The sequence below is a fragment of the Trichosurus vulpecula genome, chromosome 1, assembly GCF_011100635.1.
Source record: "Trichosurus vulpecula isolate mTriVul1 chromosome 1, mTriVul1.pri, whole genome shotgun sequence".
In the NCBI taxonomy this organism is placed as follows: Eukaryota; Metazoa; Chordata; class Mammalia; order Diprotodontia; family Phalangeridae; genus Trichosurus; species Trichosurus vulpecula.
In genome coordinates, this window is record NC_050573.1 from 448,188,292 (window position 1) to 448,203,653 (window position 15,362).

Consider the following 15,362-nt stretch of genomic DNA (forward strand, 5'->3'; position numbering starts at 1 on the left):
TACACTGATTTTTTCATTTTATTAAAATTCGTTGGTCAAAGGTCATTGAATGCATGTAAAAATATAAACCATCATATTCATTTATCTGCTATCCTTGGGGAGATATAACATAGCTAGTTAACAATCAGGTTTTTTTGAAGTCATAATTTTCATCCCTGCTTGCATTGCAAAGCAAGCTAGTAGACAAAAGCCACTAACCAGACCATTAGTACTGGCACAAACAGGTATCAAAGAACAACATCCAGGAGCCACAGAAAACACATATCAAGAATACCAGGCCATAGCAACCTAATCCACTTGGCAGAGTGTAGAGGAATTAGGTGTCCAGAAGATCAGGAAATTTGGTTGCTGTAAGAACCAAGGAGAAATGCCAGAAACGACATGCCTCAAGCGAAAAGCTTTTAGTGTCAGGTTAGGAAAGTCCCCTATAATTAGGACAGACATTAAATCAAGGACTGCTGCTATCTGAAATCCTAAAAGTTAATAACCTATTATTTAAGGCTTTGCAACTGCCCTTTTGGGTTTCGTGGGCATCACTGCCGGGCAGCTAAACTGCCTATAGAGCTGTGTTGTCTGCTGAGATGGTGGACTTTGGGGTGGGGGTAGCACAGATTTTAAGCAAGCAACAATGAAAAGAAGAGAACATATGAAAGTTAGATCTGTTGTTGAATTATACCACTAGTATGACTTACTAAATTGTAGTAATACTGTTTTAAGGCCATATGAAGCAAAGCCTCTTGAGCACACTTAGAATGACCCCTTCAATGGTCACTGTCACTTATCTTTGTTGGGCTTCTTTAAAATCAGTGACTAAAGTTACCATAATTATAAGCCCAAGAACCCTAAAAGAAAGGTGTTGTGTACTCTGATTTTCAACAAGTTCCTGCATCAGGCACCTTAGATTAAGGGCTTATTAACCTCTTCTGATGTTAAAAAGTGAGACACACAGCTTAAGTGCATCCTGACCCTTCCTGAGAAGGATCCAATTGGAAGTATAAACATGAAGCCCTTTAGAAAGAATAAAGGAACAGTTTTCACTGTTGGGGGGCAGAAAACTAGAAGAGATTCTGTTTGGGATATGAGGAGCTTAGGATCTGAATGGCTGGGAGGGTTCTGATTTGGCCTCAAAATCACAAGGAGGGGGCCATCCTTTGTTGCTAAGGACTACATTAAAGACTAGAATTGACAGCATCTTTACTTCTGAGAAATACCAAGCTGGACTCACACTGTACAACTAACCAAACTTTTACAGTCTTGAAAAGGCTTCAGGAGGTGCAAACCCAAACACCATATTGTTGTTAAGGGCAAGCAGACAGTATTTGGAAGTCTCAGTCATATGGGCCATCTGACGGTATGAGAGGGCTAAAAAAAATACTGCAATATAAATTTGTGGTCTAACTGCCCTTGTATTACTAAGCTTAAAAACTTAGTTGAAATTTTGGAAAAAAAATTTTTAGTAACTTTTGGTTTGTATTTCTGTGTGTCATTTCTTAATTTTTGGTTTTCTCCCGAATTTAACATGTGTACAATGATTTTAGTCTTTATAAGTCATTATTCCAGTTTTTTTAATGAATCCAGGAAAAACAGCTTTGGATAACTATAGACTTTATCATAATAAAATCAATTAGAACAAGTTTATATTGGGCAGGGGTGAGGGGGTGCAGGATTGGAAGGGGTGGCCAACAGTGGCAGAATGTGAAGAAGACGGCCCCGACTTCATAAGAACTTGAGAGAACTCAGGGAAATGGTTCTTTAGACTGCAGAGAGATGCCCCCAAAGAGGAGGGAGGCTCACCTGCAAAAGGCTGATTTGCCTTTAGGACCAATCCAATTCATGGATAGCTAGAGTAGAAGAATGAATGTCAAAGAATAAAGTGCTAATGTAATAGTTCTGAAAGAAGAGTTCACTTAATGCTCTTTTACCTCTCGATATCACATTTTGCAGGTACTTTACATGTATATATAGCAATAGATACTAAATTGATCAGCCACCTTGAATATATATTAAATGACACCAGTAAGTAGTTCCTATTACTGAAATTGATTGAATTCCATTATGTTTTAATGTCCTCCTAATTTCAAGCTCTAAAAGTGTAATACATCTTGTCAGATGCTTCTGACATACAGGCACCTGCTGTTCCCATGAAACAATGTCATCCTATTAATCAACTATTCAGTTTCTAACCAGTCTTCATTTCAGGTTTTCCAAAGATGTAAATTGTACACCAGTCACACTGTTACGACCATTTAGTTCTTAAAAAAAAAAAAATTAAGAGCACCTTTCCTGCTTCCATATCAATTTACATAATATATAAAATACTACATAACAGTCAACTCTCAGTTATCCAAGCCACCAGATTGGAGCAGGGGCATGGTGGATCTAGTACAGTGTACAGATAAACAATCGTTTAAACCTGACCTTGGAATGTACACTCCACTAAATATCCACTCTGGTGCCTCCCTGGGACATTGAAGTGATCCCAGGTTTTTGACGGCTGTGTCAGCAAAGACCAAGCTCTCGCCAGTCTTTTAAGTTGTAAAGTCTTTCAGTATGAACCTATGGAAAGATGTCTGTCATCCAGGGCCAGAACAGCTAAGGTTGGAAAGGCTCCTCACTAGGGGCTTGGCCATAGCGATTCATCAAACCATCTGGTAAGGTGGGGATGGTTGTGATTGATGTAGGTGAAGGAAAGACCCACACCCACAAAATCAGTGATCCCTGAAGTACTGGAATGAATTTCATGATTTCCTTCAGCATTTCCCTGATTCCATTTTACTTAGGCTAATATAAAAATTAGTTCTCTGGCCCACAAACCTGTTGGATGCCAGGGGAAAGTGGGCTCAGAATCAAAAACTGCTGCAAGTAATCCACAAAATGGATAGTCCACAAACAGACCACTGAGAGCTGGACTATTTAAAATATTATTTGTTGATAAATCCATTACTAGTTGCTTCTATGAACTGGATACATGAAGTAGCTGTTTCCTCAATGGACTTTGACCAGCCACCAATATCTCCGGCAAAATAAGGTAGGATACCAGAAGAAATTTGGTTCAGGTATGATACCTATTACAAAAAGAAAGAAAAAAATATATGTATATATGTATGTATAAAACATATATGTGTGTGTTTTAACTGGACTTTCATAAAATGGGAAATTCTTTAACATAAAACATCTTATTGGGGTTTGAATCTCTTTGGTGAGGATGAGGCCATAAACTGACCCCTTATGGTCAGTTTCTGGATCAGTTCTGGGATGAATTTCAAGGGATAAGTTTTCCATGACCAAAATCCATAAGTCACTGAAACCAAATTTTTTCATTAAAATTTTTTTGCAATTAGCAAAAGTCTATTTTCTTTCCTCCTACCTCCCCCTCCCATTGAAAATAAAAGTAAAAGTAAAACCTTTGTAAACAAATATGCATAGTCAAACTAAACAAATTCCAGCATTGCTCATGTCAAAAAAAACATCTCAGTCTGCCTTCTGAGTCCATTGCCTCTCAGGAGGAAGTATAGCAAGCATCATTGTGGGTCCTCTGGAATTGTGGATGCTTACTGAGTTGGACAGAGTTCTTATGTCTTTCAGAGTTCCCATGTATTTTTAAGCCTGCCTTCCCTCTATCGCAGAATCAAATTAGAAGATTTTTCTTGTCTGCTCTCCCAAAAGCAAAACAGATCAGCAGATGTTCTAGCAAACTCACCGTGCAGGAGCTGCTGTCAACAGCCTCTATCAGAAATCCCGCACTTGTGATCTCACTTCTGTTGTACTGTGGAGAAGGTGGGATGGATGCCAGGGTGACGGACTTCATTGCTACTACGTAAGTGTTACTGGAGGAGGAAAAGGAAGCTTCCTCAGTTGTCACAGAAAATTAAGACTATGTCTGAGTGAAAAGACAATGATTACAAAGCAAACATGGTACAGCAAGAGGCTGGCTTATTCAGAGAGAAGCAAAACTTTAAAAATAAGCTGTCATCTATTACCTCTTGAGGGTTTACAAGCACTTTCCCAGTAGGAAGGGAGGGCTTAATGTAATCATCCATATTTTACAAAGAGGGAAACTGAGACTTCAAGAAATCAAGGAGCTTGGATTCAAAGCTAGGATTTGAACTGTCGGGGTTTGAATCCAATGTTCTTTTCACCCCAACCTGTAGCTTTTATCAAGACCTGGATATTTTAGATCAGCAATCTCCATGGGGGCACATTCAACAAATATATGAAATAGTGATAGAAGTGAAAGAAGCATTTTGGAAAGGGATTGCCAATGTTTTACACCTTTCTACCTAGATATTGCCGTTTATAAATAGGCAATTTTCAGTTTAATTTTTATTAAATTGTCTTTTTTTTAAACTTCTCTGTCCTTTCTTGCCCACCTCTTAAGATTAAGCTTGCTCCACTACTCCATAAGTATACCATATAAATGTGAGCCAGGGCAGGAGATAGATGAAATCTAGAGAAGGATGTAGGGGGAGCCAAGAGCATCCTAGGCAATTCTTAAATGGCCTTGCCATTTTCCCAAACGTTTATATGAAAAGTTTTGCTTTTGTAGCCAGTCGGAGTTAAGTGACTTGCCCAGGGTCATGCAGTTAGTAAGTGACTCAGTAAGTGAATTCAGGTCCTCCTAACTCCAGGGAGGGTGTTCTATCCATTGCACCATCTAGCTGCCCCTCTAGTGTTTGTTTAAATGAAAAACAGGAGAGATGTTAGAGTACCTCTGCCCATCTGCCTCAGCCACTGACCAAGAAGCACTTGGTCTGCTGTCATCCCTGCTGCTTTGTCTCTGTGCAGGTCAAGCTCTTCTCTATACACTACACCTCTTCCCCTTTAAATCTGTACTCTTGCCTTCCCCCTTCAATGACATTCTTACTGGAGAAAGACATAAGAAAATAGTTTTATATTCCATCAGGCTCCCAGGCGACTGGAAGCAAAATGACCACCTGGGCAGATGTCCAAAAGCCCTTTTACATTTTATTCTCTGGATGGTCTTTCCATAATGGACAAAATCCCTGGGGCAGCCCTCGAACAGAACGCCCCCAGTGTCCAGGTTTGCCATTCCTGCTGGCGCCATCCACCTTGGTCACCTCTAAGATGCTCCCGCCACATCCTCCTCTTAGTTCACTGTTTTCATCTTTCTTAGCTCTTCTCCCATCATTTCTTATCTGTTCATACTGCCTTGTCCCCAGACCATTTATAGTTACTAACATTCATATAATGGCTTAAGGTTTGTACTTTATTTGTATCATTTTGTTTGAACTTCATAACAATGCTGTAAAGTAGGTCTTATTTTTTATTCCTACTTTATTCCTACTTTACACATAGAGGAACTGAGGCAGATCAGGGTTGTGATTTGCCCAAGGTCACACAAACTAGTAATTAATTGTCTGAGGAAGGATTTGAACCCAAGTCTGCCCTTCTATTCACAATGTTATACTGACTTCCTATTTTGTATACCAATGAGATCTCCCACCTAATGTTCACAGATGACTGTCTCACAACATTCTTGTGAGGACATAGAATCATTGATTTAGAGCTGAAAGATACCTTAAAGACCATTAGAACTAATTTTCTTCATTTTGCACATCAGGAAATTAAGTCACAGAAAAGCTAAGTGACTTGTCCAGGGTCACACAGCTAGTAAATATGAGTCCAGTGTCCTGTCCAGTATTCAGCACTACCTCTAATCACTCTGTTATCAGCCCCATGTTACAGATGAGGAAACTGAGGCTCCTAGCATTTAAGTGATTTGCCTAAGGTCCCCCAGGAAACCTCAGATGCAGAACTTAAGCCCATGTTCTCTAGCTTCAAATCTAAGGCTTTTTCAATGACTAAATGCTGCCACCAGGAGACCTGTTATTTTGTTTCTTGTTGATAAATTTCTGCCCCCATCACAGACTTCTTTTATAAAAGCCACACCTCCATTTAAAACATGCATGAGGTAGCTCCCATCTATAGAGGGGGGACAAAAGCACAACTATAATACATATAGGCAAAAAGTAAAAAAGTACTGATCACATGAACACCTGGAGAGCTCTTGTCTAGTATTGTCTTACAACAAGACAAAGAATTTTATGTGGAGTTCGTAGCTACCACAGAAAGGCCAATAAATGACTCATCTGCCTTCTATGTCTGTTACTGTAGGAAAAAGCAACTCTGATAATAGATGTAAGAAACCTTTATTTACAGCAATGCCCTCCAGGGATGGGTTATGATAAAGTTCATCCTGTAAGGTTCAGAACCTGGTTTATGCAGGGCCTTGGCACCAAAACAGCTAAAAAAAATGGCACATGGATCTCGGCTATGACACATCGGCAAGTAATAGTGACAGCTTCCTTCTCCTAGAGAAGGGTGATATCTGAACATACTAACTGAATAACTCGGCTGAGAAAAGATTTTTACAATCCATTGCTTTGGCTCAAGTGAAGTGTCTTTTAAAACATCCAGAGAAATGGGACTCTATCTTATTTTTAAAGGCATCTAGGGCAAAAGATTTTTACAACTTTTTTCAGAGATGTGCCTGTAATTAGTGACTCTAACAAGAAATTCCTCTAACATAAACATTCCATTCTACAACCTCAGCCCATTTCCTCTTCTTCATTCTTCTCTTCCGTACACGGTAGAGAGGTGGAAAGTGGGATTTAAAGCAGGAACGCACAGCTGGTTCAATATTAGGAAAACTATCAGCATAATTGACCATATCAATAACAGTAACAACAAAAATCACATGATTATATCAATACATGAAGAAAAAGTCCTCAACAAATTACAATACCCGTTGCTATTAAAAACACCAGAAAGCATAGGAATGAACAGAGCCTTTTTTAAAATGATAAGTAGTCTCTCTCTAAACCAAGAACAAGCATTATCTGTAGTGGAGATAAACTTAAAGCCTTTCCAATAAGATCAGGAATGAAGCAAGGATGCCCGTTATTACTGCTGCTATTCAATACTGTACTACAAACAATAAGACAAGAAAAAGAAATTGAAGGAACAAAAATAGGCAATGAGGAAGCAAAACTATCACTCTTTGCAGATGATATGATGGTACACTTAGAGAACCTTAGAGAATCAACTAAAATACCAGCTGAAATAATTAACAACTTCAGCAAAGTCACACTATATAAAAATAAACCCACATAAATTATCAGCATTTATATATACTACCAACAAAACCCAGGAGGAAGAGATAGGAAAAGAAATTCCATTTAAAATATCTACAGACAATATAAAATACTTGGCAGTCGTCTACCTGCTAAGACAAACCCAGGAACTATATGAGCACAATTATAAAACACTTTACACAAATAAAGACTGATCTAAACAATTAGAGAAATATTCATTGCTCATTGGTAGTCCAAGCCAATATAATAAAAGTGAAAATCCTCCCTAAGTTAATTTACTTATTCAGTGACATGCCAGTCACACTACCCAAAGAATTATTTTAGAGAGCTAGAAAAATAGTAACAAAATTCATCTGGAAGAATAAAAGGTCAAGAATATCAACAGGATAAATAAAAAAAAATATGAAGGGGGCAGGGAGGTGGCGCAGTGAGTAGGGTACCAGCCCTGGAGTCAGGAGGACCTGCATTCAAATCTGGCCTCAGACACTTGACACGCTTACTAGCTGTGTGACCTTGGGCAAGTCACTTAACCCCAATTACCCTGCCTTCTCCCCTCAAAAAATATTTTTTTTAATGTGAAGGAAGGCAGCCTAGATCTCAAGCTATGTTACAAAGCAGTAATCATCAAAACAATATGTTACCTATTAAGAAATGGAGTGGTGGATCAGTGGAGTAGATTAAGTATGAAGTACACAGTAGTAAATGACCATAGTTATCTAGCGTTTAGTAAACCCTAAGATCCAAGCTTTGGGAGTAATAACTCAACATTTGACAAAAAGTTCTGGGAAAACTAGAAAGCAATTTGGTAGAAACTGGCATAGATTGACATCTCACACTGTATACCAAGATGAGGTCAAAATAGATAAATGATTTAGACATAAAGGGTGATATCATAAGCAAATTAGGGAAGCATGGACATGTCAGATCAATGGATAAGGGAAGAGTTTATGACCAAACAAGAGATAGAGAGGATTGTGGGAAGTAAAATAGATAATGTTGATTACATGAAATTAAAAGGCTTTTTGCACAAACAAAACTAAGGCAGCCAAAATTAAAAGGAAAATAGGAAACAGTGGGGGAGGGGAATTTATAGCAGGTTTCTCTGATAAAGGCCTCATTTCTCAAATACATAGAGAACAGAGCCAAATTTATAAAAACGAGAGTCATTCTTCAATTGACAAATGGTCAAAAGATATGATCGCGCAGTTTTCAGAAGAAGAAAGCACAACTATCAATAATCACATGAGAAAATTCTCGAAATCACTACTGATTAGAGAAATGCAAATTAAAGCATCTCGGAGACACCATCTGATACCTAACAGACTGGCTAACGTGACAGAAAAGGAAAATGACAAATGCTGGAGGGGAAGTGGAAAAATTGGGACACTAATGAACTATTGGTGGAATTGTGAACTAATCCGACCATTCAGAAAGAACAATTTGGAACTATATCTAAAGGTCCATGAAACTGCATACCCTTTGACCCAGAAATATCACCCACTAGTAGGTCTGTATCCCAAGGAGATCAAAGAAAAGGGGAAAAGGACCTCTTTGTACAAAAATATTTATAGCAGCTCTTGTATTGGGAAAGAGTTAGAAATTGAAGGGATTCCCACCAGCTGGGGAATGGCTGAACGAGTCATGGCATATGATTGTGATGGAATACTACTGCGCTCTAAGAAATGACAAGTAGAATGGTTTCAGAAAAACCTGGGCAGACTGACATTAACTCATGTAAAGTGAAATGAGGAGAACCAGAAAAACACTGTACACGGTAACAGCAACATTTTAAGGATGATCAACTGTAAAGACTTAGCTACTCTGATCAAGACAATGATCCAAGCCAAACCCAAAGCACCAATGATAAAAAATGCTATCCACCTCTAGAGAGAAAGCTGCTGAACACTGAATGATCATTAAACTACATTTTTTAAAACTTCATTTTTATTATTTTTTTGTATTTTCTTTTGCAACATGGCTAATGTGGACATATGTTTTGCATGACTTCACATGTATGGCTGATACCAAATTGTTTACTTTCCCAAGGAGGGGGAGGGGCAGGAAGGAAGGAACTCAAAAATTTTTGAAATGATTGGGGGTTTTTTACATGTAATTGGGAAATAAGAAATAAAAATAATTTTTTTTAAAAAAAAGTATGCAGAACAGATGTTTACTTTAGGGTCATGCTTCACTTTTCAGGATGTTGTAGAAATGAAGGCCTGCGTTGAGATAGTGTTAATAGAAAAGAAAGGAGGGAATACATATGAGGGAGAAGAATGAGTCAAGCATAACAAAAACATTTGAACCTGGGAGCCTGGGTGAGTGATGGCTCCAGTTACAGAAAGGGTGAGGAAGGAAGAGCAGAAGTTTTTAGCCATTGTAAGTGTGAGGCACTGGTGGAAAATCAGATGAAAATGCTCTGGAGATAGCTGCAGCTACAAGTCTGGAGCACAGCAGACAGATGTTAGGATTATATAGATTTGGAGGTCATAGGTTAGAGGAGATAAAAGGAAACTATGCCAGTGAATGCTTTGTCAACGTGCAGTGTAAAGAAAGAGAAGAGAATTGGGGATAGCCCCTTGGGTAATGGCCACCTTAAGGCATCAGCAAGACAATGTGGTGCCAGTAAAGGGGACAGAGAAGAAACAGGTAAGAGAGGGAAGAGAAAAATGAAGAGTATGATGTTATCTCAGAAGCCAAGGAAGGAATATCCAGGAGGAACCGGTTAACTGTGTCAGATTCTACAAATAGATTAAGTAGGATGGGGATGAAAAAAAAAACACATTGGATAAGAGGTTTCAGGGGTTATTGGTGACTTTTGAGAGAGCAGTGGGATTAGGATCCAGAATGCAGAGTTAGAAGAGAGTGGGTGGTGAGGAAGTAGAGGGAGAAGTTTTTTTTTTCCTCTCATTGCACAGTATTATTCTTTGCCATGAAGAACTGTGGCACACTACCAGAATATCTAGACACTCCCTTGTGCATTCAATTACTACTCAATTCCTGTCACACACTGAGGTAACTGCCATGAACCTTTGAGAACTACTGAAGTAGAGGCATCTGGTGTAGGTTTTTTATTTTCCTCAACAAAATTGGTCATGAAAGGAAAGAGATAAATGGAATTGTGGCTGTATGGGAAAGAAGGGTCCAGGGAAGGTAAGGAGATATGAGAATGTTTGTTGGCAGATGGGAATGAATCAGCAGAGAGATATTGATGATGCATGAGAGTAACAGCTGGAGTAAGATCCTGGAGAAGGAAGGGAGAGGCTCAAGGGTATAGACAAAGGGATTAAACTTGTCATTGAGTAGTAACACCTCTTCTACTGAGAGAGAGGGGAAGGAGGAGGAATCAGTGATGAACGATGCAGAGAAGTTTTGAACAGTACAACAAGGGATTTATGCAATGAGCCCCAACTGGAAAGAATTCCATTGGGCACCATTGAAAATCAGTATTCATAAATAGAGAGACAAATAGATAGATTGATCCATCATATACACACACATATTTCTGTGTGTATATGTACATATGCATGTATGTGTGTATATATGTATATGTACATATGCACATATACACATACATGTACACACACATATACATATGTGTGTATATAGGTATATGTGCGTATGTCTGTGTATACATATATAGATATAGATATATAGATATATATAAATGGAAGGAGAGCTGGGACTTCCTTTCTAGTAGAAAAATAGCAAAAGGCTTCAGCCCCATCACTTTCAGTCAAGTTAGATGACTCTCCTGAGGTGATTTGCTTGATGGGAGTTGAAAGGAGTAGAGATTTTCTCCTCTTGCCTACAAAAGGGAGTGAAGAAAAGCATTTAAAAACACAAACATTACCCGAGGGCTTCTTTGGCTGACTGGGGAACTTGATCTTTCTGTGTTGGTAAGCAAAAATGGGCTCCTTAGCGCTTAGTTCAACAAGTGCCCTTGAAGAGTTTGGCTTTTGTTTGCTTTGAGTAATTCAGTGTATTTCATTGAATCTTACTAAGTGCTAACTAAGCCCCAGGCCCAAACTCCTATTAGGTATAAAACCTATGTGGGTGTGGATTGGCAACTAAGGTGGGACCCAAGGTGGGGCTAACTCCAGGAAGGGCCTAGTTTACATGTCTGGGAGAGCAGAGGTTTAAGTTCGCCTCTTTGTGACCATTTTAGGTCATGTGGGTGAGTCGCATGTGTGACTCACCCCTGACGCTGAAAAAGATATAAAAACCAGGGGTTGGCTGTCTGTTCTTTGGAGCTCCTCCTTACAGCAGTGGTGGCATGTGACTCTGGGCCAGCCCTTGTTCTGAGCTCCCGGGCTGAACCTAGATGTTAGTAACTATGAATCTGTATTGGGTCTGTCTGTTGATGTTTGTACTTTGTTTGTAATTTGCTCTGAAGTTCAGGGTACTGGCTTTTTCCCCTGAACTAAGGGAATGCTTAATTATGCTGAATTAAAGTAAGCTTGTCAATCCCTTCACCTTGCTTTCCTCAGTTAAGCAGATCAAAAGAACCTGTGCTTTCCCAGCTTGCCAGCGGCTTTCTGGGTGCTGGCTGTGGGTGGATCTTACACCCCCAAAGAAGCTGCTAGCAGGATTGTGGAAACAATCTCCCAGAGCTGAAATAGACTCTGGGGCTATGACCTAAACAATCTGAAATTACTCTCATAGAGGGAAAAGGCCACGTAGCAGCTGCAATTCAGCAAACAAATAGCAGCCAGCAGCAGGTAAGACCCACCAGGAAAGCCTCCCAGAAGAGACACCAGCCCCTGGCAGCACAGTGCAGAAACTAGACAAGCAGGAGATGTTTGCAGTTTGCAACAGCAGCAGGGAAAAATGCTGGCATCTCGGTGTAATCACCAGCCAGCAGTGACAGCAGCGGTTCTGTGGGAAGCATAACTATAGAAGGGTTTTAGCCGGCATGCAGCCCCAGGAGCATAAGTTGCTCTAGTTACATGCTTGTCTATTTCCCAAAGGAGGTTTCAATGGACTTCTAAGGAAGGTTTCTAAGGAGGAATCAATGTTGAATGATACAGAGAAGTTTTGAACACTACAACATGGAGCCACATTTAGAAAGAATTCCATGAGCATCATTCAAAATCAGTGCTATCTATATATTTCCTTATCCTACATATGACACTTGTTTGCTCTTCATGTGGGCTCCTTACACATGTCCTTTCTATGGGTATTCCCTGAGGTGGGAACCTGTGGGAGAACATACACTTGTGTGTGTTTGAAGAGAGAAATTTCCCACCTGGTTCTGCTTCTGACTTTCTGGATTTTGTCACTATGCCTCAGCTGCAGTCTCCTCTTAAACCTTCCTTAACCTGCTGAGGCTTCCTCATCCTGGAATATCCATCTTCCCCAGCATCCATCCTTCTTACCCTTGAACAATGATGTCAAACTCAAATAGAAATGGGCATCACTAAGCTGTACATAAGGATCTCTGATGCATAGTGACAGTTTTGAAATGTAATATTATCTGTTTTATTGTGTTTTTATTTCTTTTGTTAAATATTTCCCAATTACATGTTAACCTAGATCTGGCTGGACTTGGAAGTGCTGAGCACCTCGGGCAGCCCTGTATGTTTGAGCCCTCACTCCTACTTCTCTCATTGATGAGTTCTTTCCAAGACTTCCATAATGGGGAAGAGTTCAGGCCACCTGACCTTCACCCCTCTTCTGACTATACTTCTGAATTTATGAACTTTGCCACCATACCCTTGTGTGAATACTTCCTTTTGGTTTGCTTTTCAGTTCCCTTTTATATGTTCTTTTCTCATTGGAATATAAGCTCCTTGAGGGCAAGGACTGTTTTTCTATATGCTTGTATCTATATTTGCAGCATTTATTGCAATGCCTGGCACATGGCAAGTGCCTAATAAATGCTTGATTTTACGTATTTTGCTGTGCTACTTAATTTAATTTTTTTTCTTTGAACTAGTGCATCCTCTCATTGGTATGATAACAGAGTTGCCACTGTGGGCTTATGGGCTATGGTTTTGTATAGATACTGATACAAAGCATGACTTGAACCTGGAGTACCTTTCAGGAGGTCTTTGATTAAGAGAGGAAGTGACTATATAGGTCTCTACTCTAATTCAACAAGATCCTGCTCTGATCTTTCATCATGGCATGGAGGTAACGTGGGGTTCCCTAAGGCTATGGCCAGAGAATACAAATTCTGGTACCATTTACCAAGCTCCGGAGGCTATAAGTACAGGGCTAGAGACAGATTTTATGTGTGTCATCTGAGGACCAGCCTCCCAGTGTTTAGAGAAATAGTTCATCAGCAGGTTGTCTTCATGGTGATGTACTTTTTAGCCACAACTTATGAAGATTGTTTACTAAGGCATAAAGGGGTTATGCCCCACATTATTAGAAGAAATTGCAGATCATTGAAGGGTTAAAATACAAGTACTTTAACTACCAGGAACTGATTCTAAACTCTGTCCTGAAATTAATTCAACTCAACACAAATTCAGTGTCTTCTCTGTGTAAGTAGCTGTCCTAGGTGCTGAGGCAGACCAAGTCGAATAACACACATTCCCTGCTCCCATGGAGTTTATAATCTAGTAACTTCACATACTCACCTATCCTTGTCAGGCCTTCTTCGTGATACAAGGACAACCAAATCTATGGGTTTACTGGTATTAATTTTTGGACAGGTGATATAATATATTGTATCATCGTTGCTCACCCAGTCTATGACCTTACAAGACCTGTAAGTACACGGAACAGAGAAAATAAACACTTTTTGATCATAATCAGAAGGTGTAGACAAGAAATATTACTCAGTTAAAATATTTTTTGCAAAGTTGTTTGCTATATAACTATAAGCATCTATGTTCACCTGCAAAACTCATTTCACCTTCCTGTCAAAGGAAGCCTTCTTAATACACATGCAAAAGGGAAGAAAACATAGTTCCTGCTTTCAAGGAATTTACAGTCTAGGAGAATGGATTGGGTATGTATACAAATATAAGACTGAATGTTATACTCCAGGAAAATTGATACAAAGAGTGTTCAGAAGAAGAGGACAGTTTTTCTTTTCCTGGAGAAGGAGATGGATTAGGGAAAGTTTTGTGGAGGAGATGGCATTTAAGCTGGTCCTTGAACAATTCTGACAGGCAGAAGAGATACTAGGGCTGGCATTTTAGGTGAAAGAAATGATACAAGAAAATATGGGACAGGCTGTGTTCAGGGAATAGCAAGTCGTCCAGTTTGGCTACAGTATATGACACTTGTAGGAAAGTACAAGGCTGAAATAAGGCTGACAAGGTAGACTGTGGTTAGATTATGGGGAGCCTTGAATGCTGAGCTGAGCTTATATTTTACTTTATAAGAGACAAGGAACCACTAAATGGTTTAGAGCAGAAAAGAGATAGGAACAAAAAATTATTTTAAAAGAAGATAAATTAGAATATTGTTGCTCCATAAGAAATAATAGAAGTGATGAATTAAGGAAACTAGGGAAGACTTGTATAAACTGATGTAGAGGGAAGTGAGCAGAAAGTGAACAATTTATATGATTACAAGGATAAACAACTTTGGAAAACCAAAGAACTGTGAGCAATGAGATAACCAGTCACAAGCTCCAGAAGACTAATTGTGGTAATGAGGTAATGGAGACAGTGAGTCTACTATCCTTTCAAGAAGTCTGGCTGTTAAAGGGAGAAGAAAAATAGATCAGTAACAGTTCAAGATGCTGGAAGCATCAAGGGAAGAATTTTTTTTAAGGACTGGGAGATATGAGCATATTTCTAGGCAGAAGGGAAATAACCAGTGGAGGAGAAATTAAAGATGCAGGAGACCTGAATATTAAAGATCAGAGAGTAAAAATTAAAAAAGAAGCAGGTTATATGCCTTTCATAGCTGTGGGGAGGAAGTATGTTCTTGACATAACAAAGGATAGAGGCAATTCCATAAGATAAAACAGATCATTTACATTACATGACACTGAAAAGCACAAATAAAATTACTGAATCTAGGATAATAAGCAAAGCAGTCAAATGTGAAAAAAAATCTATCAAATTTCTAAGATAAGGGGTTGGTATCCAAGATATATAGACATCTAACAAATTTATAAAACCAAAAGTCATCTTCCCCATAGATAACAGTTAAATGATATGAACAAACATTTCTTAAAAGAATTGAAAATCATTACCAACCATATGCAACATGCTCCAAATCACTAATAATATGGAAAACTGAAATCAAAATTACCCCAAGTTTCACCAGAAAACCAGAAAA

At 39.0% G+C, this 15,362-nt stretch overlaps 1 protein-coding gene across 1 annotated transcript in view; it reads right to left on the bottom strand.

Annotated features, from left to right (window-relative positions):
• The window catches only part of ACOT12 (acyl-CoA thioesterase 12), a 75,246-nt gene continuing 59,884 nt past the window's right edge, over positions 1–15,362 (bottom strand). The window contains exons 13-15 of the mRNA XM_036764717.1: positions 13,703–13,831; positions 3,701–3,827; positions 1–3,065 (exon numbers count right to left, since the gene is read on the bottom strand). Coding sequence (XP_036620612.1) covers positions 2,922–3,065; positions 3,701–3,827; positions 13,703–13,831 — 400 coding nt within the window. The 3' untranslated portion in view covers positions 1–2,921. The remainder of the gene's footprint in view (positions 3,066–3,700; positions 3,828–13,702; positions 13,832–15,362) is intronic.